At 34.2% G+C, this 27566-nt stretch overlaps 1 protein-coding gene across 1 annotated transcript; it reads left to right on the top strand.

Moving 5' to 3' along the window:
- Positions 1 to 465: 465 nt before the first annotated feature.
- LOC128996661 (uncharacterized) lies at positions 466 to 25653 on the top strand. The gene is made up of 9 exons (XM_054422091.1): positions 466 to 503; positions 3469 to 3581; positions 5473 to 5571; positions 12030 to 12278; positions 14037 to 14228; positions 15199 to 15313; positions 16523 to 16758; positions 23511 to 23707; positions 25461 to 25653. The coding sequence occupies exons 1-9, from the start codon at positions 488 to 490 to the stop codon at positions 25651 to 25653; spliced, it is 1410 nt and encodes a 469-aa protein (XP_054278066.1). The 5' UTR covers positions 466 to 487.
- Positions 25654 to 27566: the final 1913 nt, after the last annotated feature.

The following is a 27566-nucleotide window of genomic DNA, read 5'->3' as shown; positions in this document are numbered from 1 at the left end:
ACGACACACACTTTTGGTTGATTTATGATATCATAACATTGTATGATATTATATTATTGATCATATAACATTGATGATACATGATTTTATATTAATTAATTATTTTATATCTGAGTTTATAAAGAATCCACCGTCCAAGCCAGTAGTATCAATTTATTTGAGTAGTATCTTATAAAATTTCATTAAATACACAACAATTGCAAAGATACTAATAGTACATTGTAAAACTTGAATGTCCTATTATTTGGTAATTTATTTGACAATAAATTTGTATATCGAAGAATTGGTGTTATGTGATCTTTGAAATGAGGTTTTTATCTTATAAAAAAATTTTTTTTTGCGATTTTCAGTTGTAACAGATATTGACGTTGATCTAGGGTAAAGTTGTTTGACAGCCAATTAATTTGGTTACGTAAGGGGAAACTACTGCAATACATCTGGCATCGCAGATCTTTGCCTAGTAGTTACAATTTGCTCACCAGTCGACATGAACCCAATTCTGAGTAAGTAATATTTTACAAAACATTTTTTCCATTTACTCAAATTGTTAGGCATTAATGAATTACATGAAGCCTTTTTGACAGATTCTTCCTTTTTAAACCTTTTTACACTTATTTCAGGTGTCAACAAAATGTGTCTCAACAGTTTTTGAATAAAATTATAAATTTAGATTTTAGATTTGTATAATCAGATCACGGACAACCCTTAAAGACACATTAGACTAACATTAAGAATATTTTGTTATTATATTAAAAATGACAATAGCAGTTACTAAGAAAACATAGTATAGCAGGAAAACTAATTTATAAATTAAAGCAACGGTAGGAGAACGCAAACAAAGAAAAATTTGTTTCTACAAACAAAATTAAATCGCACCACTACATATCCTTTTATAACAATTTTGCTTTAGAGGGAGAAGTGTATTAGAAAATGTTATTTTTATGTTGTCTTTCTTTTTACTGGCATTTAGCACATTTAATCAAGTCTTATTTTGATTATCGCTTTGATAATATGTTTTCATAAATTTTTATAAAAAAAGTAGTTAAAATATAAAAATGAAAATATAAAAGTAGTAAGAAAATAAACCATTGGTTACTTTAAAGGGGGTTTAATATTACGTTATTTTGAGGAATTAATTTATTTTAAAAGACAACTTTTTAAAGCATGAAATAAAACATTTTTTTTGCTGCAGTATGACAAAAGATAATTTTAACAAGCATGAAACAAATTATCAGGTTTTCTGCAGCGGTAGTACTTTTGGCTGTCTTCCTATATAGGGAATTACCGTAAGTATCATGGCAAGACCTAGACCCGGGACCGATAAGTTTTATTGTCATAAGGGTTAGAAACACCATCCATGAAAATTGATATACATATACATATAAATTAACACATTAACTCGAGTAAATATGATCAGATTTTTATGGAGTTTGGTACAAACATGTAACTGAAACGGGGTTGTATGGAGAGTTTTATGGGGCAACAATTATTTTACCCTTTATGATCCTCAAAATATAAAATGTCGTAGTTTCTTTCCAAAAAATTTTGTAGAGCTCATAAAAGAAAATAGTTTAGTGTATTGTATGTCCATTGGTCACGAAAAAAGACAAAAAAAAACTAATCAATTTAAAATTCTCATTTTATTATTGTGGAGAATAAATGCACTATTATAGATTGCTTTTCAAGGATGTATTTTAATAAAATTTGGTAAGATTGTTAATTCCATACACAGCTATCAACATTTCCACGTAGCAGCAAACCCAAGTAGTCAATAATATTAATGTTTTTTTTTTATAATAGGAAATAAATTGACAATTTCAAAGAAATATTTTAGTGGAAATCCAGCCTGATAAATTTAAATTCGCTTAGTCTGCAGGTTTGCCCCTGCGGGGTATTTATATTGCCGTTGGAATCATAAAACTAAACTTGAAATACTGTTATCATACCAAAAATATATGATTTTATATACACTTTCAAAGTACCTCAGTAGTCTATGTCATATATATTTATGTAATTACGTAAGGTGATTCTTTGCGTCAAAATTGTGGGGGACTGGGATAGAACGACGGGAGAGGGCTCAAATTAAGGGTCTCTATACCATGACGGCGGGGAAAATAGTGGAATTTCCAAAGTTTTAACCGAAAATTAGATATAACGTACAATGTTTTTTCATAAGAATAGCATTAGAAGCCGTATACAGCTGATTTATGTTTACTTTAGTATATAGTTAACTAGCTGTAACCCGCGGGCTTTGCCCCGTTTAACTTCTTAATTTTCAAGATTATCTCGTTCGCATGGCTCAATCACGTCCTGGTTGAAGTTTGTTCGCTACGCTCCCTCACCTTTAGGTTGGAGCTCGTTCGCTACGCTCACTCACCTTTAGGTTGGAGCTCGTTCGCTGCGCTCACTTGCCTTCAGGTTAGCTCGTTCGCTACGCGAACTCGCCTCCAGGTTGAAGTTCGTTCGCTACGCTCACTCACTTTTTGGTTGCAAATTAGCTGTTGTCATAAATTGTAAAAGAAATAATAGTGCTGCACCCTGTTGGTAATCCTTGTAACTTTAATGCTATTGAACATCATAGAACAGAACCAACTTGTTTAATTGAAACAGCTGTTAAGATTCAATAATTCCATTTCTCATAAGGTTAACATGGGAAACTCCAGAGCCACAGGGGCGGAGCCCGAAAGGATTTTTGAAATAAGAATATGCCTATATGTTAATCGGGAATGTGAGCTATCATCATGCCAAATTTCAGCCCAATCCGACCAGTATTTTTCGCGTTCACTTGTCACAAACATACATCCATACATCCATACATCCATACATCCAAACTTTCTCATTTATAATATTAGTAGGATTGCGCTTTATTTTCCTAGCCAGTAATTCAATACACGCAGTTGGTTTACTTCTAAGCCAGTTGCAATGCACTGTATAGCCTACTATATTAAAACCAGGGATAACGTTATCTATACAGTAATTGGGACTTTTTGAAAACAAAAAAACCAAACCAAAGATTTTCGTGTCAACTGTCAATTCTGATGGAAAGGAATTTCGTGATTAGCATCGACAACTGAGAAATGGAACCCTAAAACCATAAACATTCAGTTTGGCTAAAAAAAATCCACTTTGTATAATACTTATTTACTTCCATAGATTTCCATCATGATCGGATGGTCGTTTGGTAACGAAAAGGACAAACATAGCATGACAGACAAACATTGGATTATATATATATGTATGTATATATAATAATATATATATAAGAAATAAAACAAAAACCAAAGCAAACTAAGATACCCGTTTACACAAAGATACGGTTTCCGGGGATATTCATCTAGACAAATAAATAATTTTATTATTAGTTTGTTTACATATTACGTTAAGTTGTTTTAAGTTTTAAGCTTTTTAGTATGTCCCTACATGCCATTAGTTTTTATTGAAATAAATACTATTTATATCGTATTTCAGCTATTGCTTTGGTCTGTCTTCTCGTTGACGCTTCCTCTGCAGATGTGACTGGACAGGACGAAGAAAAAGACGACTTACCAGAAGCTCCTGAAGATCTAATACACACATTCGTTGTAAGAAACCTAAGTACCACTCACTCAGCTTAGAAAATCGCATGAGTTCACAATTATTTATCCCACAGTTAACCTCAAAATTATAAAATAAGTTAGTTTTTTTACCATGTAAAACGATCATTAGATACAACCTTATCATCTTACACACATAAATCAAAGATTGCACAATTATTTGAACAAATGATGTTACAAAACTAAAATAATTAAAAAAAAATAAGATCTCCAAACTACTTTTAACATATTTTGAATTTAATTTGCTAATGGAAATAAGCTGCTGTTCAGTAAGCGATTCAATCGTTTCGTCTATGACGGTTGTGTTTGTGTTCGTTATACTCTATCGTATAATTAGGTTGAATTGTTGTAAAACTTGAAAGTAACCGTCGATTTCGATGGATTTCAACTTTCTTTTGATAAATACAAAATAACCTACTTTACTTAATCGCAAATAACCTGGAGAAAAATTATATTTACCAAAAATGTGTATTTTTAGATGGACTACATGTTGTGTATACTATATTTATTCCTGGCTATAGTCACGAAAGTGACCCATTTCGGGGCGAGATAGTGTTTTACATGCGAGTAGAAGACGAGCTCGCACGTGAAATCTCTCCCCGAAATGGAACTTTCGTGACGAGGATTGGACGATACTTTTTATCACGATGAAAAAATCTACTTCATCAAACTTAAAAAATACCTGATACTTCTAAAACCATTCATTTTTCTAAACACAATACGGCTGTACAATGATATTTTAGTGTAAAATTCAGCTGATTGTAACTTTGTTGTTGTCAGGCCAAGTATTTTTTATGTAGCGAAAATAATTTTTATGTCAGGAAAAGTCAGATGATCAATATTTGTTTTTGGCGTATGGAAATTTAAGATTTTCGAAGATCTCAGCTGTATGGAAATGGGCTATTTTCGAATACATAGTTACGAAAAAGCTTTTTCCTACAGTTACCTAACAATGTACATGTTCTCTCGCTGATTTGAGAAAGCAAAGTGACCAATTCGCTCATCAGTGAGACAATGTTAACATTGTCCCACTCTAATTACTTTGTCTCACTCCAGATTTTCAACGTGAAGGCACGAAATAGTGAGCGCGTAACATGCAGGCAACGCCGTATGCGCGCGAAATACGTTGGCAGCACTGGCTGTAAATCAGCTGGTCAGCTGTTGTACTGTTGTATTTGTCACTTCACATTAAATGTTATATTAAAAGTTCACTTATGTGTAAAAATAGGTTATGTTTCTTCACCAATTTATTTGTTTTATGGTAACTGTAGGAAAAGTATAATGTGCAACTCAAGTTCAAAGTACAATTGCCTCACTCGAGAAACCATTCCTTACTCGCCTAAGGCTCGTGAGTAAGGATTTCTCTCGAGTGAGTCAATTGATGTGTGTTGATTGGTGTGTCGATTGATTGGAGTTGATTGAGTGAGTTTGTTCTCACTTTTCTCACTAGTTGCACAAATAACTATTTCCTGCATCTATAATAATAAAGCTACTAAAGCTAAGAATACAAAAATTTTTCAATATGGCGACAGTAGTAGCAGAGCTTCAATTTTAGGAGACATTTAGTATGTTAAAAAGGAAGGTAAACCCAAAATGTTGTGCTAATTTTTTTGGGTGTCAAACTTATTTTTATTTTACTATTTGGTCAAAATAACACTTTCAAACCTCCTCGTTGCAGCAAACCTAACTAGTCTACTTGTTAAATCTAATGTTATTTAAATGGTGAATAAATATTTTATGTTTATGGAAAAATTGTAGTAAATATGCAATCAGACAATTTGAAATTCGCTTAGTCTGCACAGGTTTGTTTCGGCGGGGTATTTACATTTAGGGTTGACTCATATTAAGTTATATATTTTAAACCTTGACACATTTTTAGATATTTGTCGAAGGACCAAGGAGCCCGAAAAAGGATATTTTCAACAGTGAATCAGACTTCGAAAAGCTATGGCCGAAAGGAAAAGAAAGGCTTACTGAGGTAATAACATTTTGTTTTGGTTTAAGAATTTATAACAGACAAGTAGTTGTGAATATTTAATACGCACTAAGTAAACGTATAAAATATGGACAAGGCGTAGGTATTATATCAACGTCCTAGATCCAATCATGATGTTGATGTAATAAGCGTTTCTTAACGTAATTAAGAACTTTTTATTTTTTGTTTTTATTATATAACAACCCGGTTTAGGTCCTACCGTGTCATCAGTAGTAATAACAATAACATCCCTACAAGGAAATTCGCTACAACGATTAGAATACATCATAAATATAACCTCTATATGGTTTAACATGCATGTGTTTAACATGACGTTATGACGACAGTTGATCATAGATAAATAGACTTATTAAATTATGAATGTTAAACCACGACTAATATGTTATTGAGGTTATATTTACGACGTGTTCAAAGTACTTTAACAAATTTCCCTATAGGAAAGTAGCTACTAGCTATTACCGTAGGTTTCACCGGTAAGACCGAACCTGGAAACAATTTACTATTTTCTTTTGATATTCCTAGAGGCCAAAAACACTATAAGTTTAATATGTCATGTGCATGTGCTTATGCGTGTACGTAAACACGACAACTTGAGTAATTTGGCTCCGATTTTGATGAAATTCAGAATTAAAGTATTGGGCTTTGTAGACTTGAATGAGCTTGGAAACAAGATGGGTTGATGGGAACTTAGTGTTAAGGAGTTTCATTTTTTTTGTTCATTTTAGCGAATTTCCCATATAGGAAATAAGCTATTACCGTATTACTCTACTCATGGTAAGACCTGGACCCAGGACCGATTTCGTTTTTCGTTTTGAGGTCCCTAAAGGCCAAAAACAACAAGAAATGATTTAGTATTTTTAAGCGGTGTTGTATGCCTAACAGGGAGAAAATTCAACACTAGTGTAATTTAAAATTCCCATGTTATTGTTAAGGAGAAAATGAAAATCGTTGTAGTTTACTTGTTTATATATATTGTTAAAATTTGGCAAATTTATTTATTTCATCCTAAAATATTTACGTAAGGTCAAAAACACTTTTACCTTCCCCGTAGCAGCAAACCTAAGCACTCGTGAAATCTAATATTATTTAAATTGGGAATAATTATACCTTATTTATGGAAATATTTTATTAAAAATGTAATCAGACAAGTTAAAATTCGCTTAGTCTGCAGGTTTGCTGCGGCGGGGGTATTTTATTTTAACTCTAAAAACACAAAAAAATTAATTTTTCATTCCAATTATAGTGAAGACCTAAAATTAGTTTTGTGTTTAGCGAATTTCCCATATAGGGAATAAGCTATTGCTATTACCGATGTACTCATGGTAAGACCTGGACCCGGGATATATAAGTGTGTGTTTGTGTGTGTTTGCTAGCACGATAACTGAAGCAAAAATGATCCGATTTTGATTAAATTAGTTACAAACGTGGAAACCTACATTAATTCGAACGAGTTCTCGAACCAGCATGATCGGACTATAGGAACGGGGTTTTATGAGATAAAAATAGGGTTTTCCCATTTTTGACCTTAAAAACACAAAATTTCACAATTCATTTCCAATTATGCGCCTAATGGTTACGGAGAAAATTCCAAAAAATTGTAAATTCAACATTCCTACGTTATTCTTATAAAAAATAAGTCAACTGTTTAGTTTGCTTGTTTATGATAGTATTTCGATCAAATTCGGAAAATACATCCATTTCTTACTAAACCACAGAATAACAATTTTACAACAAAAAACAATTGTTTACCCTCCCTGTGCAGCAAACTAAAGTTCTCGTTAACTAATTCTATTTAAATAGGGAATAAATGTAATATTTTTAAGGATAAATTTTAGTGTTAATCCAATCAGGCAAAAGGAAATTCGCTAAGTCTGCAGGTTTGCTACGGTGGGGGTATTTGAAGCGTTGTTGTAGGATTAAAGGTTACAGATAGATTTCCCAAAACTGTACTTAAAATATTCCTATGTTGTTTTTTGGTAGAAAAAGTTATCTGTTGTAGTTCGCTTGTTTATATATGTATTTTAATTAAACTAAACACAATTTTTCATAAAATAAATTTCCCTCCCTGTAGCAGCAAACCTACTTATCAGTTAAATCTTAAATTAGTTAAATAGGGAATAAAACTAACAAGCTCATGGGTTGAGTTTCCTTTGTACGAAGATTTGTCTCGCTGATAAAAATACTAAGCTTACAGCTGAGCCTCTTCAGTCCAGCGTATTTAAAGCTCCAATTCATCAAGCAAAAGCCCAACCAATAAGATATGAATCCTCTTGTGCAATCCACTCCACTTCTCAGTTAGCTTACCCTCGAACACGGTGTTGACGCGCGCTCTTCTGTCAGCGAACAGATCTTCTTGGTTCCTCGATAGAATTGGTACTGCTGTGTTCTTGGCCGGTAATAGGCCCTACAACTAAAATTGTAGTTAGAAAGGTTTCATGAATATGGTCATACCAAACTACTGGTACTGGTGTTGAACTCATGTTTACGAGTATTTATCAACCACGAGGTAAAATTTTTGGTTTTGGGGGCATGGCTTTGGGGGCGTACTTAAAATACCACGGTGTTCTATGATTACATTTTTAATTTCTGTTTGTTTCTCCACCAAGTTCTATCTTTCGACATACCTCGTTTTATATTCTCTTCTTACTCTGTCATTGGTGGAAACTTGTATTTATTTCTATTTTTGATTCTAGAATCTAATTTTTTTGTTAGTGGCGTCATACAGGATGCAGTGTTGTCTGTCCGTTAATCTCCAAGTCCAGCGATGAAAGATGCCCACGGACCCAAGCAGAAGTCAACATTGTTGGTAGGATGATGTCTAAACTTGTAGTCATGTTCGGGGTTGGTGTCCACTACCAATCCAGCTGTTGATTTATGAATGTTTGGTACCATCTTTTACAAGTCTCGTCTTTGGTGAGTGGTTCTCCAGATTATGAAGATCTTCTTCACGGACGAGGGTGGAGAAGCTCCACGACCTTGTGATGCCTCTTATCTCAGATCTGCGTGTGATTGACACAACAGAAGTATGTGGTACGGGTGATCTCGCTCCCCACAGTCCGGACAGTCTTCGGGTTTCTTTTTCCGAATCTGAACAGGTAAGTGCTAAACACTTCATGACCTGTAAGCAGCTGGATTGAAGTGTGATACAAACAGTCCTTTACCCTAGCCGAGATGTTCGGGAATAGTTCATGGGTACAGTAAGTCTTCCTGTTGTCGAGTTTTTCCACTCTTCTTGCCACTCCACTCTAGATCTTGTAGTGATCAGGCTCCTGGATTCGTCTCGTAGTAGTACTGTTCTTTCCCTGAGGTGTCTGCCTGTTTAATCTTGAGATGGATCTTGATCTTGGAATCTTGATCTTGAGATTGTCCACCAACGCTGAGAAAACGCTTGTAAAAAGTTTGTTCTATTAGAACTATTCTCTGTGCTTCCTTTAAGAGTCGTGCAAGATGGTCCTGGTTGATCCTGAAGTCCCAGGCTCTCAACACGTAGAATATAACTGGTATAAATACCGTCTTGTAAGGGAAATTGATCCTGGAAAATTTGACCCCGTTCTTTAGCCTGATTGGTCTGGTAAGGTTTCCAAAAAGGTCGATTGACTTCGCTCCAACTTCTTCTGCGTGGTTACATAAACCTAGGTTATACTCCAGCATAACACACAAGTATTTGTCCTGCTTGACGAATTTTATGGTTTGTTCCTTGTGATGTTGAACCTTTCTAAGGAGTTCGATTGTGTGGATCACGACATACTGTTACAAAAGCTGGAGCTAAGTGGCATCCGCGGGGTGCCCCTTCTCTGGCTGAAAACATTCCTCATTGGTAGGACTCAGTATGTACAGGTGTCGGATGGCAAATCAAAGACTTCAAGTGTCTACCAAGGTGTCCCGCAGGGATCGATCCTTGGTCCAGTTTTGTTCCTGATTTATGCCAATGACATCCACTCCTCAATGAACAGTGGGAAGGTCATACAGTATGCATATGACACGACTCTCTATTTTGAATCAAAATCCCAAGAAACCCTTGAAATTGAAAGCTTCATCAACTTGAACGCCTGCATTCAAAAATTCCAATCCAAAAATTTAAGCACGATCAAAAACATGTTACATTCATTTTGCACTTCGTCGCCGTGACAATGAGTCTACACCCACAGTAATGGTGGATGACACCTCTTTAGAGGAGGTTGATTCCATCAAGTTCCTAGGGATGCACCTGGATAAGGCGCTGAACTGGTAAGATCACATTGATAGCCTCTGCTCCAAAATCACAAAAGGTATTTTTGCCTATAGGAGTCTCAAACAAACTTACACATAACAAGTTCTAATCATGGCCTATTATGGCCTTGTTCACCCCCACCTTTCCTATGGAATTAGGTTATGGGGTGGTTGTGCCAAGCGAGATTGATTTTGAAAGGGTGTTTATACTCCAGAAAAGAGCCATCAGACTCATTGCAAATTTAAGTCAACATGAAAGAGAGACGTGTAGGCTTGCTTTCAGGGAGCTTGGAATCTTGACCCTACCATCCCTTTATATTTTGGAGACTGCGGTTTATTGCCGTTTCCAACACTTACCTATTCAAGGCAATGCTATTCACAGCTATGGAACTAGAGCAAGGGACGATTTTCGCACTGTCCAACCCCGCACAGCTGCGTTTGCGAAACTCCCTTCCCAAGTGGGTGTCGGGTTCCTTAACGCTCTTCCTGAGAGACTAAAAAGCCTGGAGAGTTCTCATTTGTTTAAAACAAGACTGAAGAGAGAGTTAACGAAGCGTGTGTTTTACGAGGTGGATGAGTTCACTAAATACCGTTGGAGTTGAATAGATTACAAAATTTTCTTCCCCAGGGGTTTGTTTAGTTACTTTTTAGTCATTGTTTATTAAAATAATTGCTGTTATTACTTTTGTTAGGAGTTTATTTATTGTTATTAATTAATAGTTTATTCATTTACTGTTTTTACATAATATAAATATATATATAAATTTTATAAATAAATACCCAATTTCCTACCTTAGTTTACACAGCGATTGTATTTTATCTCATTTCTTGAATTTTTTGTATTGATTGACGTTTGCTATACAAGGAATAATTGTCAAAGAGCAATAAATACATTATTATTATTATTCTTATTATAATTGTTCTTCTATGCAAGTCGTTGGATTTCTGAGATTGAGGCTCTTCCCTTTCAAGGCGATTTCTGCAGTTTTTTACTTAAAAATCTTAATTTTTACATCTTTTACCATTAATTTAAGTCCATCTATATGCCTTTAAAACTCAAAAGGGCAATTTCTGTCTGATACAAGATTTAGATTAACATTTAGTATGTTACTAGCAGAGTGTCCTTCGTACGGGGTTGGCATATAAGTATAAAATGCTTATTGCAGTTATGGGTGAGGACATGGTTTAAGAAAGTTTGGTTCTTTTGTTCTACCACTGCCCCTGAACCATAGAAAAAAGTAAAGGTCTCATTGTGTACCACAGCTTTTTGTGGCTAGTTGGTTCAAATTAGCTGTTGTCATAAATGCAAAAAAATAATAGTGCTGCAAACTGTAATTATGTAACTGAAAGAATCCTATTATAATGAAATTACATTAGCGTCAGCTCCATTTAAGTAATGTTAAATAATGTTTACATTCAGGATAGTGACATCATTATTTTAAATATGATCCTTACCCTCTTTGTTCTAATATTCATGCAGTATTTAAATGAATGTTTGAACCAGCTGTATGGAATTGTGAAATCAAAATTAATTTGACAGTTAGTACTGCTTGTTTACATTTTTAAACTTTGTAGGTTTGTTCTTTGTTGTCATGGATACCATCAATTAAAATTTACTTTGAAATCTCTCACCTCCAATTTTTGAAAGCCCACGGGGCATAGCCCTAGGACAATATTGAAGCGGGAATAGTTCTATATGTATCCTCGGAACTGTAGCTTCATGTGTGTGCAATTTGAGCCCAAAAGGTTCAGTAGTTTTTGAGATTAGCTCATACAAACACACACACACACACACACACACACACACACAGACACCACCTCTTCTTTATAATAGTATAGATAGATAGATAGATAACCCTTTCAGTTCATAAAAAATCGTACAACCCCAATCACTGTAAGAATTATGGTTCAAAAAGGAATAGCAACTGATTTTCCTATAACAACCCATTAAATAAAGGAAAATCAAATTCTAAAAACCCCAACAGATTTTGATTCAAACTTCGTATGCTATGGGACTTGTAACTCTACATAAAGGTACAACCCCCAATTCAGTAAAAACTATGGTTCAAAGGTTATTGCAAACTTTACCCAAAAAATTCCATAGCTACTCCCACCGCTTGTTATGATGAGGGTTGTTCATAAGCTCATAAGAGAAAATGTGTGTCAGATCGCTTATATGTGATTATTGGATGACTTATATATCTTAAGTTGTATAATGACATTCGTTTCAGGTTGGCCAAGTGTTGATGGGACGTGTGGGACGGAGCTTGAAGACCAGGTACAACAAAAAAATCCCTGAATTCAATGAAAAGCGATTTACAGCTACTTCGAACGAGAGATTAGCGGCAATAGACTCTGTGGATCGAGTACTCAAAAGCATGTACGAGATTCCGCAAGGGTTCAAATGGATGAAAAGGGAATATACATTAGAAGGAAAAGATGATAAACTGCCTCAGAGACGCTTCGGAGACAATTGTGATGTTGGTATTGATTTAATAGATTTGCGATAACCTTTTTAACGAATTTTCCTATGGGGAAGTAGCTATTACCGTAGGTGGCACGGTAAGACCTGGAGCTGGGATCGATATACTTTTTCATTTTTATGTCCCTAGAGGTCAAATTCGTTTAAATATATATATATCTATATATGTATATATATATATATACGCCCGTGAACGCGATAACTTGGGTAATTTTTGTCCGATTTTGATGAAATTTGGTTTAAAGGTGTAAGGCGGGATAAACTTGAATAAGTTCGCGAACCAGCATGATCAGACTATGGGAATATGGTTTTCCGGGGGGTTTTATGGGGTAATTTTTTTCATTTTTGACCCTCAAAACACAAGATTTCCCAATTTCTCTCTAAATCATATTAAAGAGCTTAAAAAACCTAATTATTTAGTATACATAAAGTGTTTTCTATGGTTAATGGTTACGGAAAAAAATCAAAATATCCCCATCGCAGCAAACCTGCATACTAAGCGAATTTCCATTTACCCGGCTTGATTTCTACTAAAATATTCCCTATCAATTTTCAGATTTATTTCCTATTTAAATAACATGAATTTTAGTGAGTACAGTAGTTAGGTTTGCTGCGACGGGGAAGATATTGAGGTGTGTTTTTTTATTGAAATATTGATAGCTTAGTATGAAATTAACCAAAGTACCAAATTTGAATAAAATATTTCCATAGACAAGCAAACTACAACAGTTTATTTATCCATAAGAATAACATGGGAATTTTAAATTAACATTTTTTTTAATTTTCTCGGTAGCCAATGAACATTCAAAAACACTTCAATATACTAAATTATTTGTTTTTTTTAAGCTCTTCGTCTAGAGAGAAATTTAGAAATTTAAAGTTTTTAGGGTCAAAAATGGGAAAAATCAATTTTTACCCCATAAAACCCCCCATAAACCCCTTTTGCCATAGTCTGATTATGCTGGTTCGCGAACTCGTTCGAATAACCGTAGGTTTACACGTTTGTACCAAATTTCATCAATATTGGACCATTTTTGCTCGAGTTATCGCGCTAACGGACACAGCTTATATATAAGAATTTGAACGGATGGTGTTTTTGGCCTATTGGGACCTCAAAATGAAAAAGGAAATCGGTCCCGGGTCTAGGTCTAGGGGGGTAGGTCTTACCATGAGACCTACAGTGATAGCTTATTCCCTATATGGGAAATTCGCTAAAATTGCAGATTTAAAATTCTCATGTTATTCTTATGGAGAATATTGTAAAATGTTTTAGTTTGCTTGTTTTATGGAAATATTTTAATAACACTTGGCAAATTTATTTATTTTATACTAACCTACTAATATTTTACAAAAATCACACTTTGTTGCCCTTCCTGTAGCAGGAAACCTAGGTACTTGTGAAACCTAATGTTATTTAAGTACATTTAATTTCGAATCAATTCAATCAAATTGAAATTCACATAGTCTGCAGGTTTGCTGCGGCGGGTGTATTTATATTTTTGTTAAGGTGTTTGTGATATAACGAGTTGTACTATGCAGCTTAAATTTGTTTTGGCTAAAATCTTTAGAGATATTAGAAAATAACAGTGTAATAAAGCATAGAAAATTGGAAATCGGATAAAGACTCACAAGTAGTAAAAATAATGGGTCTTCAGTACGCGCTTATTTTGTATAAAAATGAAATATAATATTAGGCCTACTATTTTTAAATGTTAGTTTTTGATTATTTTTTTAAGGAGTACCATTTACTTTTCAGCTTTTTGAAAGTGACGAAAAAAATACTCGATGCAAACACTACACACTACTCAAGGATCGCAATATGCGAAAGGAGATGAAAAAACTGTCAACCGATGGAAAAGATGTAATAAAGAAGATCAATGGAGAAATTAAAAAAAAAAAACTTACGCTGGATGATGTATTCCACATATATGATACATATCAAATGATGGTATGTTATAGTTGTATTTATTGGTTACTAGCTGTAACCCGCGGGCTTTGCCCCGTTTAACTTCTTAATTTTCAAGATTATCTCGTTCGCTGCGCTCACTTGCCTTCAGGTTAGCTCGTTCGCTACGCTCACTCGCCTCCAAGTTTGAGTTCATTCGCTACGCTCACTCACCTTTTGGTTGCAAATTAGCTGTTGTCATAAATGTAAAAGAAATAATAGTGCTGCAACCCTGTTGGTAATCCTTGTAACTTTAATGCTATTGAACATCATAGAACAGAACCAACTTGTTTAATTGAAACAGCTGTTAAGATTCAATAATTCCATTTCTCATAAGGTTAACATGGGAAACTCCAGAGCCACTGGGGCGGAGCCCAAAAGGATTTTTGAAATAAGAATATGCCTATATGTTAATCGGGAATGTGAGCTATCATCATGCCAAATTTCAGCCCAATCCGACCAGTTTTTTCGCGTTCACTTGTCACAAACATCCAAACTTTCTCATTTATAATATTAAGTAGGAAGTAGGATAGTTTTCAGAATAGAGTATAGAAATAATAAAAATAATGAACAGAGTCTGTTATAATAATATTTGTTTTAATTAGTTTATTTGGGTATTCCCCTCCAGCTCAAAAAAGTTATACGAACGTAAATGTACACTAATGCCACCTCACTAAATGGTTAAGAATATGCGTGGCCAAACTTTGCGTTATGCAGTTTCTATATTTGGTCCAACCTTTTTTTTTTACAAAGAAATCTTTTTAATTTAGCCCCGTAATACTATACAAGTTACTGTTATTTACCTCAACGCTCTATATTTGGTCCTTCTTTTTTTGAAGATAATAGTTATTAGAGAGATTTTCAATAAATTAAAATAAATGATATTTTATAAGGGTGAAAAAAATTATTATGTGGAAGAAGTTTTCCATGTTACTATTTTAGAAGGCGTTGAGGTATCTAATTTTTTGTCCAGAAACTCAACAATAAGAAGCTGCCAGGATGGGTTATTCCACTGTTATCGAAAATGGAAAAAATCGTTCAGTCCCAGCTGTTGATGAGAGTGAATCCATTCCTTCAGTACTATACAGGTAGTGTATGCAACTATTTAACATGCCATCTAATTTGATCCTAGTGTAACCGAAGTCCCTACTCCATTGATTAAAAGGGTTAGGCCATTGGAAGCGCAAAACCAATGTTGGGATCCCGGCACAATATTGCTGAGGTGGAAGACCAACAATGACAACTCAAGAGCTGGCTGGACACAAATATCAAATTTATTTATCAAAAATATATATAACAAGTCAAAGAACAATAATTATAAAATATTTAACATGCCATGCCCTAGCCAAAATAATAACCAAACATTTTAACAATTTACACATTTCTAATATTTAATTTAAAATTTTAAAGCTTTCTTTTAACTAGGCCTTAAGTTGCCATTGAGCGAAAAACATTTAATTGACAAATTCAAAACAAGATAAGTTAGGTTAGGTGGCCACCTTGTAAACAATCTTTAGAATATGTAAAGCCTATACACAGAAATATTTTTTTTTACATTTACAAACATGAATTACAATACAATTATTACAGATATTAACAAATGTGGTCGCATCGCATAGCCTATACATCAAGCGGTTAATAGCAACCGTCAAGGAAAAAAACAAGTTTTACCCAAAATCAAGGGGCGTGACGCAGAATTAAAAAGGAATTAAATTGTGAAAAGAATAAAACATTTAAATCCAGGTATAAAATAATTGAATAAAAATTGGAAGTTAAATTTTGAAATGAAAGCCTAATTAATTAAATTGCAGGTAAAAAGATTACATGGTTTTTATTATACTGTATAATTTAAAACGTAAACTTAAAGTAGTGCATTATATTTCGACAATTCAACTAGTCGGATTAATGTTATGTTCCTTATTTTTTAGGTTAGCAATCGTTCAATCATAAACAAGTCATCATTAACTTAACGAGGTTCAAAATTACAGCTTATTTAACGTAATTTGAAATAAACCTTAAGCATTCCATTTCCTTATTTGAAGTGTTTTGTTAACGTTACTTTTGTTTTTAGTAATTTTTCAGTTACATTGGCCATTACAATCAGACTATTCATTCAGTTAGGAACATCTATTTGGAAACTAGAAAAAATTGAGGTTATATTTTCAGTATGTATTGAGGAAGTTGGTGTAATTCATTAGGCAACATATGGAGGCCACTTATGGTATTCAGGCCCTTGTGGTAAATGGTCATGCATATGTAGTTGAAAATTGTAAAACACTGATTCAAAATTGTTTCAGGCACACTGTTATTTAAGATACTAAGCAATATGGTTGAAGAAATAATCCACTCGTTAACCCATTCGCAAAGCGAGAAAACTGGAGATGTGCCCGATTGCGAAGGCATTCATCTACACGGCTCTGACGACGTGACTGTAACTGCGCTGGTATGGGCGTTAGTTAAAGATACGGAATACATGGCCTCTCCTGGCGACACATTGATGTTTGAAGCCAGTTCACAAGATATGACATTTGAGGTAATAGAAATATGTTACCTTCCAAAATTCTACTTACCTCAGCTGTACTCAGTAGGTGAGAATGTTGGGTTAGGAGTTGAATTTCCTTGCTCGAACTAGGTAAGGAATGAGCGCCACTTGTTTTAAGATCAAGGTGAAAACAAGAAACCCCTTTTAAAATTTGAATACTGTTGATAACTTTACTTATATAAAATAACACAGTTTTCATAAAACTAATTTAATATTGTACTTTAATATCATAAAACTGGCTTCATCACAATTCAAGACAAAAACAGAATCAAAACATAAATAAACAACAAAAACAATACAATTAAAGAACATATGTTATTTAACATATGAACATTAACAACATCTTCCTTTTTCCAAAATGTTTTTAAGTTCTTAAAAATTGTCTATTTCGGATGTAGTCTTTTCCTTCCACGCGCACAATGTACTTTCTCCTCCCTTCCTTTTGAACAACTTTACCCTCAAGCCATGTCGCATTCTTCAGTTGGGGTTGTTTCTTTAACCACACGCATTGGCCAATCGATAATGGAGGCAGCTCTGTGGTTCCATGGTCATACTGACTTTTGTACTGTCTCTTTTTACGTTCCCATAGATTCTGAACATTTTGTGGAACTTGTGGCTTCAGTAAGCTCTTATTTATTGGCAGTTTGCTTTGTGTTCTTCGGTTCATGAGGAGTTGAGCGGGGCTAAAGCAAATTCCTTGCAATGGGGTGTTCCTAAGTTCTAATAACGCTTGTTGGAAGTCCACTCCATCTTGACGCGATTTCTTCAAAAGATTCTTGAAAATTTTTACTGCCGACTCTGCTTTACCGTTTGCTTGGTGATGGTACGGTGGTGATAGAACTGTCTTAAAATTCCAATTTTTAGCAAACTCGTGAAAACTTTGAGCCATGCCCAGACTATTCATTTTCCACAGTTAATATTAAGGGGGGATATTTTGTCTCCCGATTGCGAAGGCATTCATCTACACGGCTCTGACGACGTGACTGTAACTGCGCCGCACTGAAAATATATGTCCGCATGTATCTAGCTTTTCAGGGGCGTTCCACTGTCTGAAACAACCACCTCTGGTATTCCATACCTTGCAAACAGTTCTTTGCAAAATGTTATCAGGGTTTCACTTGTGCATTTTGTTACCTTTTTCACTTCAAAAAATGACGAAAAATAGTCACAGACAATCAAATAGTGAATCGAACCTTCCTGGGCAAAATCAATGGCTACTTTTTGCCAGGGTCTCTCCGGAGTTTTCTCAAGTATCAAAGGTTCTCTTCGTTGGTCTGGTGCATACATTTTGCATATCTTGCAGGAACTTATATCATTTTTTATGTCTCTACTCAAACAGGGCCAGAAAAACACATCTCGTGCACGTCTGATACATGCATCTGATCCCTGATGAGAGGAATGTATTATTTGAATTAATTCTCTTCGTAATGAAACTGGAATCACAATTCTTTCTCCTTTGAGAACGATCCCATCCTCTACACTTAGTTCATCACGAAATGGCCAATATTGTCTGAGATCCTCGGATAGTTGCTTGCTACTTATAGGCCACCCATTGTAAATCGTGTTAATTAGTCTTTTCATAGTTGGATCTGATTTTTTGATATTCTTAATCTGGTCTAGTCTTTCGTCTGTCACGTTTAAGTACATTATTGAACTGGAGTTTTCAAAACACTTTAGACTGTCTGTTGAAAAGATTTGAATACTTTTATCTTCATGTGATTTATCTCCTGTAATGGGTGTTCGAGACAAAAAGTCTGCGATGAACATTGTTCTTCCTGGTCTATATATTATATTGAAATTAAATCTTTGCAGTCTGAGAAGCATTCGCTGCAACCGCTTTGAGGCCGAATTCAATGGTTTTTTGAAGATGGTCTCTAATGGTTTATGACCAGTTTCAACTGTTATATCATGTTTTCCAAACAAGTACTGTTCAAATCGTTCAAGAGCATAAACTACTGCCAAGCATTCTTTTTCAATTTGTGCATATGACGATTCTGCCTTACTAAGAGTCCTGGAAATGTATGCCACTGGCTTACCATCTTGCATCAGGGAAGCTCCCAATCCAAATTGGCTAGCATCACACTGCACAGTTGCAGGTTTTTCTATGTCAATGTATTTTAAGGTTGGAGATGATGTTACCAAATGGACTAGCTTTTTAAATGTTTCATCATGAGTTTTTTCCCATATCCACAAATTACCTTCCTTCAACAGTGATCGTAATGGTGCTGATACATCTGAGAGTTTAGGAAAAAAATTTTCCCAAATAATTCATGAATCCAGGAAATCTTTGCAGTTCTTCTTTGTTTTGTGGTGCTTTCTTATTTCTTATTGTTGAAATCTTTTAGGGGTCAGGCTTCAATCCATCTGCACTGACTACATGACCCATATATTTAATTTCCTTCATACCAATCATACATTTTGATAAGTTAAGCTTAAAATTTTTCTCATGAGCCCTTTGAAGTAGTGATTTTAAATTATTGTTATGGTCAATGCGAGCTTCTTCTTCAGTATCTCCACTTCCAAACACAACAACATCATCTGCTATTACTATGACCCCTTCCAGATCTTCAAACTGTTCATTCACACGCCGCTGGAATTCTTCTGGAGCGGAACATATACCAAAAGGTAGCCTTAACCATCGGTATCTTCCATACGGTGTCCAAAATGTTGTTAATTTACTAGAATCTTCTGTCAATTTGACATGCCAAAATCCGTCTTTGAGATCTAGTTTGCTGAATATTTTGGCTTTACTCAACTGGGGAGCAATCTCTTCGATAGTCAGTGCTTGGTAGTTCGGGCGTTTTATTGCTTTATTGAGTTGATGAGGATCAATGCATAATTTGTTTGGTTTCTTCACAACTACCATGGCACTAACCCAATCGGTAGGCTCTGTCACTTTTTTATCACTTGCAGATCTTCCAAACGTTTTATTTCATCTTGTATCTCTTTCTTTAGAGCCACAGGATATCGCCGTGGAGGAACGACAATCGGACGTACTGATGTATCTAGCTTAAATTCACAGTGTCCTTCAAAACACCCTAAACCATTTCCAATATCTGGAAAAGAAGATAGCATTTTCTCTGAGACTTTACAACTTTGGATTTGATAGACCAATTCATCAAATGAAATCAAACCAAGGTTAATACAATCTTGCGCACCAAGTAGTGGATTGTGAGGTGTCTCGATGACCTCAAAAATCAATTTGTGTTTCTTATTTTTCCACTTAACATTCAACTGGACTTTTCCAAGGGAAAACTGAGATTCACCACCATAGAAAGTAAGTCTTGTACTGCTCTCCTTCAATCTTAGGATTCCCACTAACTTCTTTAGCGTCTCGTAGCCAATGACGTTGCATGATGATCCACTGTCTAGTTGGCATTTGATAAAAGGTTCACTGTCTTTCATGCAGAGTAGGAGATCAATGAATAAGCGTTTCTTCGGTATTTCTTCTTTGACATGGTATATGTCATCATCCTAGTTCGAACGATCTTCATATGCGGATGTGTCATCCTTGGGTCTACTATCCGCTTCAACATGACAAACCTTGCGTATATTTTGCTTGCACACATTTGCAAAATGATTCTTTTGTTTACACTTACTACAGACTTTTCCATATGCAGCACAGTACTTGGCACCCCAAATATGATTCTTGCCACAAAATTTGCAAGTCCGCATGTTAGTGTCTTTTTCAACTCTAAAACTATTGTCTTTATTCTCCTCTAAATCTTCTTCTGTGTTCCTAGAATTAATTTTCAATGCTAAGCTCTCCGAGTGCTCATCAGCAATACACATCTGTGTGGCTTTGTTTAAGCTCAAATCTGATTTAGTCAATAACCGTTTCCGCAACCGAACATTAGCGATCCCAGCGACCAAACGATCGCATATCAGCTGCTCCTCAATCTCCTTTTTTGAAAGATTAGCCAAGGCTTCAAAATCACATTTACCAACAAGTTCATGAAGTCGGTTAATGTAATCCTTGCATGATTCTTGAGCATCTTGTTTGGCACTATTGAAATTGTATCGTTCGTAAGTAACATTCTTTGCTTCCTGAGAATATTCATCAAGTCTTGAGATAATTTCATCCACATCAGATGGTTCATTGCACAGCTTGTTTATTAATCTTACAGCCTTACGTCCTATTACTGAAAGGAATAGCGCAAGCCGAATCTTCTTATTCGACAAGTTTGTTGACTTCGAGCTGAAAGCTTCTGCCAAAGTAACATAATTCTTCCATTGGCATTTGAATAACTTCCCGTTTTCTGTTGCATCACGTTTTTCAGTAAAATCAAATGGTTCAGGAGGTTGTATATTATTCATATTCTCAAAGTTGCATACCTGACACCATGTTGATAACTTTACGTATATAAAATAACACAGTTTTCATAAAACTAATTTAATATTGTACTTTAATATCATAAAACTGGCTTCATCACAATTCAAGACAAAAACATAATCAAAACATAAATAAACAACAAAAACAATACAATTAAAGAACATATGTTATTTAACATATGAACATTACCAACAAATACATATCAATTTACTCAATCAACAAATCACAAAACCTAATACACCAATATAGAACAAGTATAATGGCAGGACTCAGTTCATAAGTTCGATAATCGGTTACTCAGCTGGAAGAAACTGTCCCAGAAAATCACATGCACAAGAAAATTGGAAAAAATAACTGTGTGACCTTAAGCGTTAAAGCGCAGTCACCACAAGCTTCCAACCAACTTGGTCTTATGTGATCGTTGCTTTCAATAAACGCTAATAGATGGAGCATGTTGGCCGCGACGTGAAGCCAGTATTTTTCACTAATCTACAACAAGATGCCGGCTGAGATGAGCTCTAATAGCGGGCGCATCTAATTAAATGTTAGTTTATATCAATTATATCCGTGACAATACGCTTTTGTATTATAAATATTTCTATTACTAACACAATGACCTTCAAAATACGCTTTTAATTTGTTTTCTAGCGTTTACCGTTTCTTAGAAAAAGTTAGTTTGCATAATTAACAACAACTCTTTAGGCAAAAGAAAAATTCTGAAAAGCTACAAATTAATTTATAATATAGGCCTATGTATATATGTCGTATTAAAGTTTGATAAAGTTTTGGCGTTTGGTTTACAATGTATGAATTTTCAAATTCACAAGATAGTCTCCGAAACTCCTTATACAACTCTTCTTTATATTCTGACTGTCATATAACATTTTGTAAAAGAGTCATATAAAATATTAATTTTTAGATGAATAAAAAAAACAAAGAACATTTGTATGTACTTCGTGTTTTTCTAATTAGTTTAGTAACTGTTCTGTTTAGCTCCAATCTTGAGTATCTAAACTGTATTACAAGTGAGGTTGTAGGCAGAATCTGCCCGCATGACGCCACGCGGCGCGGCGAGTAGCCCCTATATTACAATTTAAATTACAACTAAACTACACCAGCTAAAGATTTAAAAAAAATATGATCCAAAAGATTCAACTCTTTGGCTACAAAATCCACCGTTTTTTAACTTACCTGACCAAAAAAGAAAAAAGTAGCAGCCGACGAACTTTTTCATGTCATATTTTAAAACTCATTTAAAAGTACCTTTTAATTAGAACCCATAGTGTCCTATTTTTATTGACTTCTCTCATACGAAGTTTCAACCATATAACTTAAGTTTAAGTAGGCAAATGTCGAGTTATTTTGAAGCGGAACATTGAGTTTTGGTGCCGTTTTAATCGACATCTAGCGCTTTTAGCCTACAATAAGATCGCGGACCTGGCTTCACCTGCTTTAATGTTAGTTAGATAGGCTTGCTCCATCTATTGGTCTTATGTGATCGTTGCTTTCAAAATACCATAGGGTCCAGGTAGATTATTGTCGGTCTCAAGTCTCAATCGGTAAAGTTTCTTCAATGAATTATAATCTCAACTAACAGGGCATACTGAAAAAAACCTGAAAATGTAGAGTACCTAGCATTAAACAGTGTCATAAAAAAGAACAGTTCTTTAAATCCTGAAATATTCTATGACACAATGTTTATGAAACAAACACAATATAAACCTGTTTGTGGCAACCTTCTTAGCTATGAGGGTCAGAAATAATTATGGTTAATTTATAAAATTTGTCTCTTAGGGGTAGTGGGGGTAGGGGGTAGCTCAACATTTTCAAATGACAATTATAGTCGAGTTTGGTATCATTTTACAGGTCTTGACGAAACATAAAAATTGAAATAATGAAAACCAAAATCGGCCCACTAATAACAAAATGGCGCACTAAAACGTTTCAAATCCAAATAACCATGAGGGTGGCTGAAAATTAACTTGCACCCTCTTTAACTTATTTATTTAGATACGTTGACCCAAGTCTTATATTTATTATTTATTATTGCTTTAATACAAAACTAACATTTCAATATCTATAAAGACAAAATAATGCGAGACAATTAATAATTATCAAAACAACTATCATCAATAATGAAAGGATAAAATATTAAAATTCACCCTAAGATTCAATATTAGATCACTTACATTAGACCAATTTTTAATCTTCTAGATCAGTACACAAGGTTCAGAGTAGTTTAGTTGACCAGCTGATCTAAGGAAGTGAGCTGTTCTGGAGCCTTTTTTGAGATCACTGAGCAACTTTAACATCCAAAAGTTGGCCTTTTCTCGTTTTTGTTTTAGTCATAAGTGCTGCAATGCAGTCCCGGTCGTATGCTCACAATTACATAGCAGTGCATTTGTTACAGTTGTTCCTGTACTCTCCCTTGAAGCCTGATCCCAAGGAAAGGTTCAAACGATTTCCAACGGAAAAACTTTGCAATGAGGATTCATGTAGCGCAAAGGATATGATAAACAAACTGAAGCCCGATGGTTTATATCTAAAGCAGGAAGAATGGGAAAAAAAATGCAAAGTCAGCGTAATCGAATATTTACGACTGAAAACGTGTGGTTTAGTTGGCTGTTGAAGTAAATCTTGCCAAAGACGATTGTTATAACTTCTTTACCACATAATATTCAGCTAAATATAGTAAGAGCGTATGGGTCCCATATAGCTCGGGAATTTTTTTGTTGTCGCAAGGATTCATTTAACCTTGACCAACGATTGTTTTTAAATTTAGTTATCTATGTGCGCTTATTGGTAGGTTTGATTACATGTGTTTATCAGCAAAATATTAAGATTTTATTGTCAATATTAGAGTGAAAAAAGATTAATAACTCCTTGATCAGAATTGTACGTGTTCTTAAATTAGCTGAAATAACGATAATCAAAAAAGATAAATAATCTGTGCCCTTCTCCTTGGATACATGATAAGTCAAAAATTCGTAGTGGGCCATGCAAAATCATATTATACATACCAAAATGTTTAAAATGCTCAGTAACTTAATTTAATTTTTTTCAGGTTAATCGTATTTAGCTTGTAATATTTGAAAGTTGGTATGTAATTTAAGGTTTTTTTTGGTTTATGTTATTGGAGAGTAAGTATTGATTACCAAAGCATCTGGTTGCAGTATTTTTACTAATTCATACTATCAAGGATAAAAGAAATTATATTGTGCTAGAGATATATAAATTATACACACCTGGATGAGTAAAAAATGCGTGGTAACAGTTTTTGGCACACGTCTGTTATACCAACCATGCTAGATTAGGTTAGACTAAAAACTAAATAAATATTTTAAAATTAAAGTACATTTAAAATATTTTATGTACAAATAACCCAACCTAATTTGATGTATAAAATTAATTCGATTTGTATACATTTTGATTTTTTATGATAAAATTAATTTAACTAATTTGATGTTGAAACCCTGATGAGGTTAGTATAACAAAGGAGTACCACATCTGTTCGGGTTAGTGTAGCCGTATTTTATAAATATTTTTATAAAATCATCCCAAAATATTTCTATTGAACCTACAATACACAATGTAGCCTTTTAATTAGCTTGTATTAAAGTTTCAACAAAACAAGCAACTAAATCAAAATTACACAACAAAAATAATAATGCAGGTCATTATATACAAAATATTTCTTATTTTCAATATTGTGCTATCAAAATTCCAAAGAAACTGAAAATGATTCAAGCTATAAAAAGGGATTATTACTATTAAAAACTTTTTTTAGCAGTATCGTGACAACAATTAATTGCACATGATTATACAATTATGTGTCCAGCTATTAGAACACAATTGCTTTTTATATAGGACCCGTTAGTCAGCCATGTATTCGAAAATTGTTCACAATATTGGACAGCTGCAAGATGAAATTGAAGAAGGGTTGGAGGGACGCCAAAGATATTGAGTGAGGGGGTCGACTTGTGACAAAAATTACTGTGCATATTTATAATTACAATCTTATACTATAATACGAGTGATGTTTTTGCTCTGAATTCTAAAACGGTTCTTTTGACTTCCTTTAAATTGTCAATATCTTGTTTATTTAACTAAAAACAATATCCGTGCTAGAATTAAGTAGTGCTAGAATTTACAGTGTTATAAATTAAAATGGGAAATATAAACAAAAGAGTAAAGACTAATAAAATGGTTATAACAAACCACCTACAGTATACTAGTAAATTATAAAATTCTGTGCAAAATAAAAGGATATTGCGATTAATGACATTGGATATTATTTATATAACGCACTTAGGTTGTATTACTGAGCAATGGGATAAACCACACTACTGTAATATTGTAGTTTTCGAGACCGTTTTATATTTTTTTACAATGCACCACTGCACGGGGGCGTCTTCCGCGATCACATTGTTGCGACGTTCCGCGATCCCATTGTTGCGACGTTCCACGATCACATTGTTGCGACGTTCCGCGATCCCATTGTTGCGACGTTCCGCGATCCCATTGTTGTGACGTTCCGCGATCCCAGTCCTTAATGCTTCTCAACAATGCTAGTCATCAGAAGTTTGATGTCAAAAGTTTGTTGTTGAAGAAAACTGTGTGTTAGTTGAATTTAGAGAATAAAAAGGTTGTCTTTAAATATATGACCTTATAACTTTACTAGCAGGGTACCCGTCCTTCGTACTGGGTTGGCGTATAAGTATAAAATGCTTATTGCAGTTATACTCGTGCTTTGCGTTTGCAATGGGCGTAAAAACGGTTTGAGAATATTTAAATCTTAAATCTTAAATTTACGATATGTAATAATAAACACATCTACCGTAGCCGTAATGGTGTAACACTGCACCAAAACAATAGAAAAAAGTAAACTGTCAAACATTAGCACATTATCACAATTATTTATAAAATTAAAAACATAAACATAGCTGTAAATAATCCTAATTTTGCAGTTCTCATTGTGTATTACAGCGTTTTGTTGCTGCTTAGTTTAAATTAGCTGTTGTCATGAATGCAAAAAATAGTACTGCACCATGTAAATCTTGTAGCTTTTGAATGCTTTAATATCATAGAACCAACTGGTTTGGTTAAAACAACTGGCAATATTCTTTAATTCATTTATGAAAACCTTATACCCCCGTGGGGCATAGCCCTATAGGTTTTTCGTAACTTTAATATGCCTAATGTGTTTCTAAAGATTATTAAGTACCTCTCTGCAAAATGTCAGCTCCATCGGTCCAGTAGTTATTACTTGATGGAACTTCACGTGGATACACACAAACATCCACACTTTCACATTTATAATATTAGTAGGATTAAACATAAACAAATTAAGAATGATAATAAGTATAAGTACAGGTAAAAGCGATAGATTATAAATTCGTAATAGAAGCTTAACTACACATTCAAAATAGTTATTTTGTTTTAACATGTTTATTTTATTTAAACCTATTACAAATGTGGTTCAGTATAAAAACTAATCTCTTGACACTCTTGTAAATCATATCACATAGCCTCTAGAACATAAAGAAGACTATGCCATTTGTTGTCTTGCGGACACCTTAGTTTAGAATTTGAAACGACAATTTAAATACCAGTAAGAGAATAATAGAAGCCTTAAACAAAGTCTTAGAGTATTTCAAGTGTTTGTTTGCAGTATTTAATGTTACTACATATACATTGACATTAACACATCTTAACATCTTGATGAATGATTTGTAGAGAATGAAATTAAATATTAGGGAATTATTGAGAAAGGGGAATAGAAATGAGAAAGGGTTTAATGAGAATTAGTTCGAAGGACCAGAGGTATGAAATGTAGAGAAATGGAAATATTAAAATTGAGATTATGATAGGGAGAAAAAATGAACACACATTTGAGATAGGAGAACAAGCACTGTTTTTATTTACATTTTGAATTCAACATATGTTAACAATATATATGTTAACAATATATAAGGAATAATTTAATATGAAAACAAACACATGTTGCTGAAAGAGAGTTAGTTTTAAGTAAAACAAAGAGGATGAAATAAAATGTTCAATTTTACCGAACACTTGACATTAAGACATTTTAACTATGTCTTAAGAGTTCAACACGGGTTTCCGGCAGCACCACAGCCACTACGACAAACATGTCTACGAAAAAATAGAACAGAGACATTCGGGAAGGCGGGGCAATGTCACTTCTCAACCACTAAACCGATAAAGAGTATAACAGGGATACGTAAATAAATATTTACTGCACTGGTTCTCAACTAGTTCGCGACCCACCAGTGGATCTTGGGAAGAGATTAACATTTAAAATATTTATCGACCTCTACAAACATGTGGCAAACTATTAACATCTGACTTAACATTCAAAAGCTCTCACAGGAAATTTTTGTTTCTGCGGAAACGATCCGACTTGCAAACAACAATAATTGTCAATTGTATTCAGGAAAAAATTCTA

The sequence above is a fragment of the Macrosteles quadrilineatus genome, unplaced genomic scaffold (genome assembly GCF_028750875.1).
Source record: "Macrosteles quadrilineatus isolate MER2022 unplaced genomic scaffold, UCM_ALF_1.0 Scaffold_6__1_contigs__length_79288215, whole genome shotgun sequence".
Lineage (NCBI taxonomy): Eukaryota > Metazoa > Arthropoda > Insecta > Hemiptera > Cicadellidae > Macrosteles > Macrosteles quadrilineatus.
This window is presented reverse-complemented; position numbering and strand designations above follow the sequence as displayed.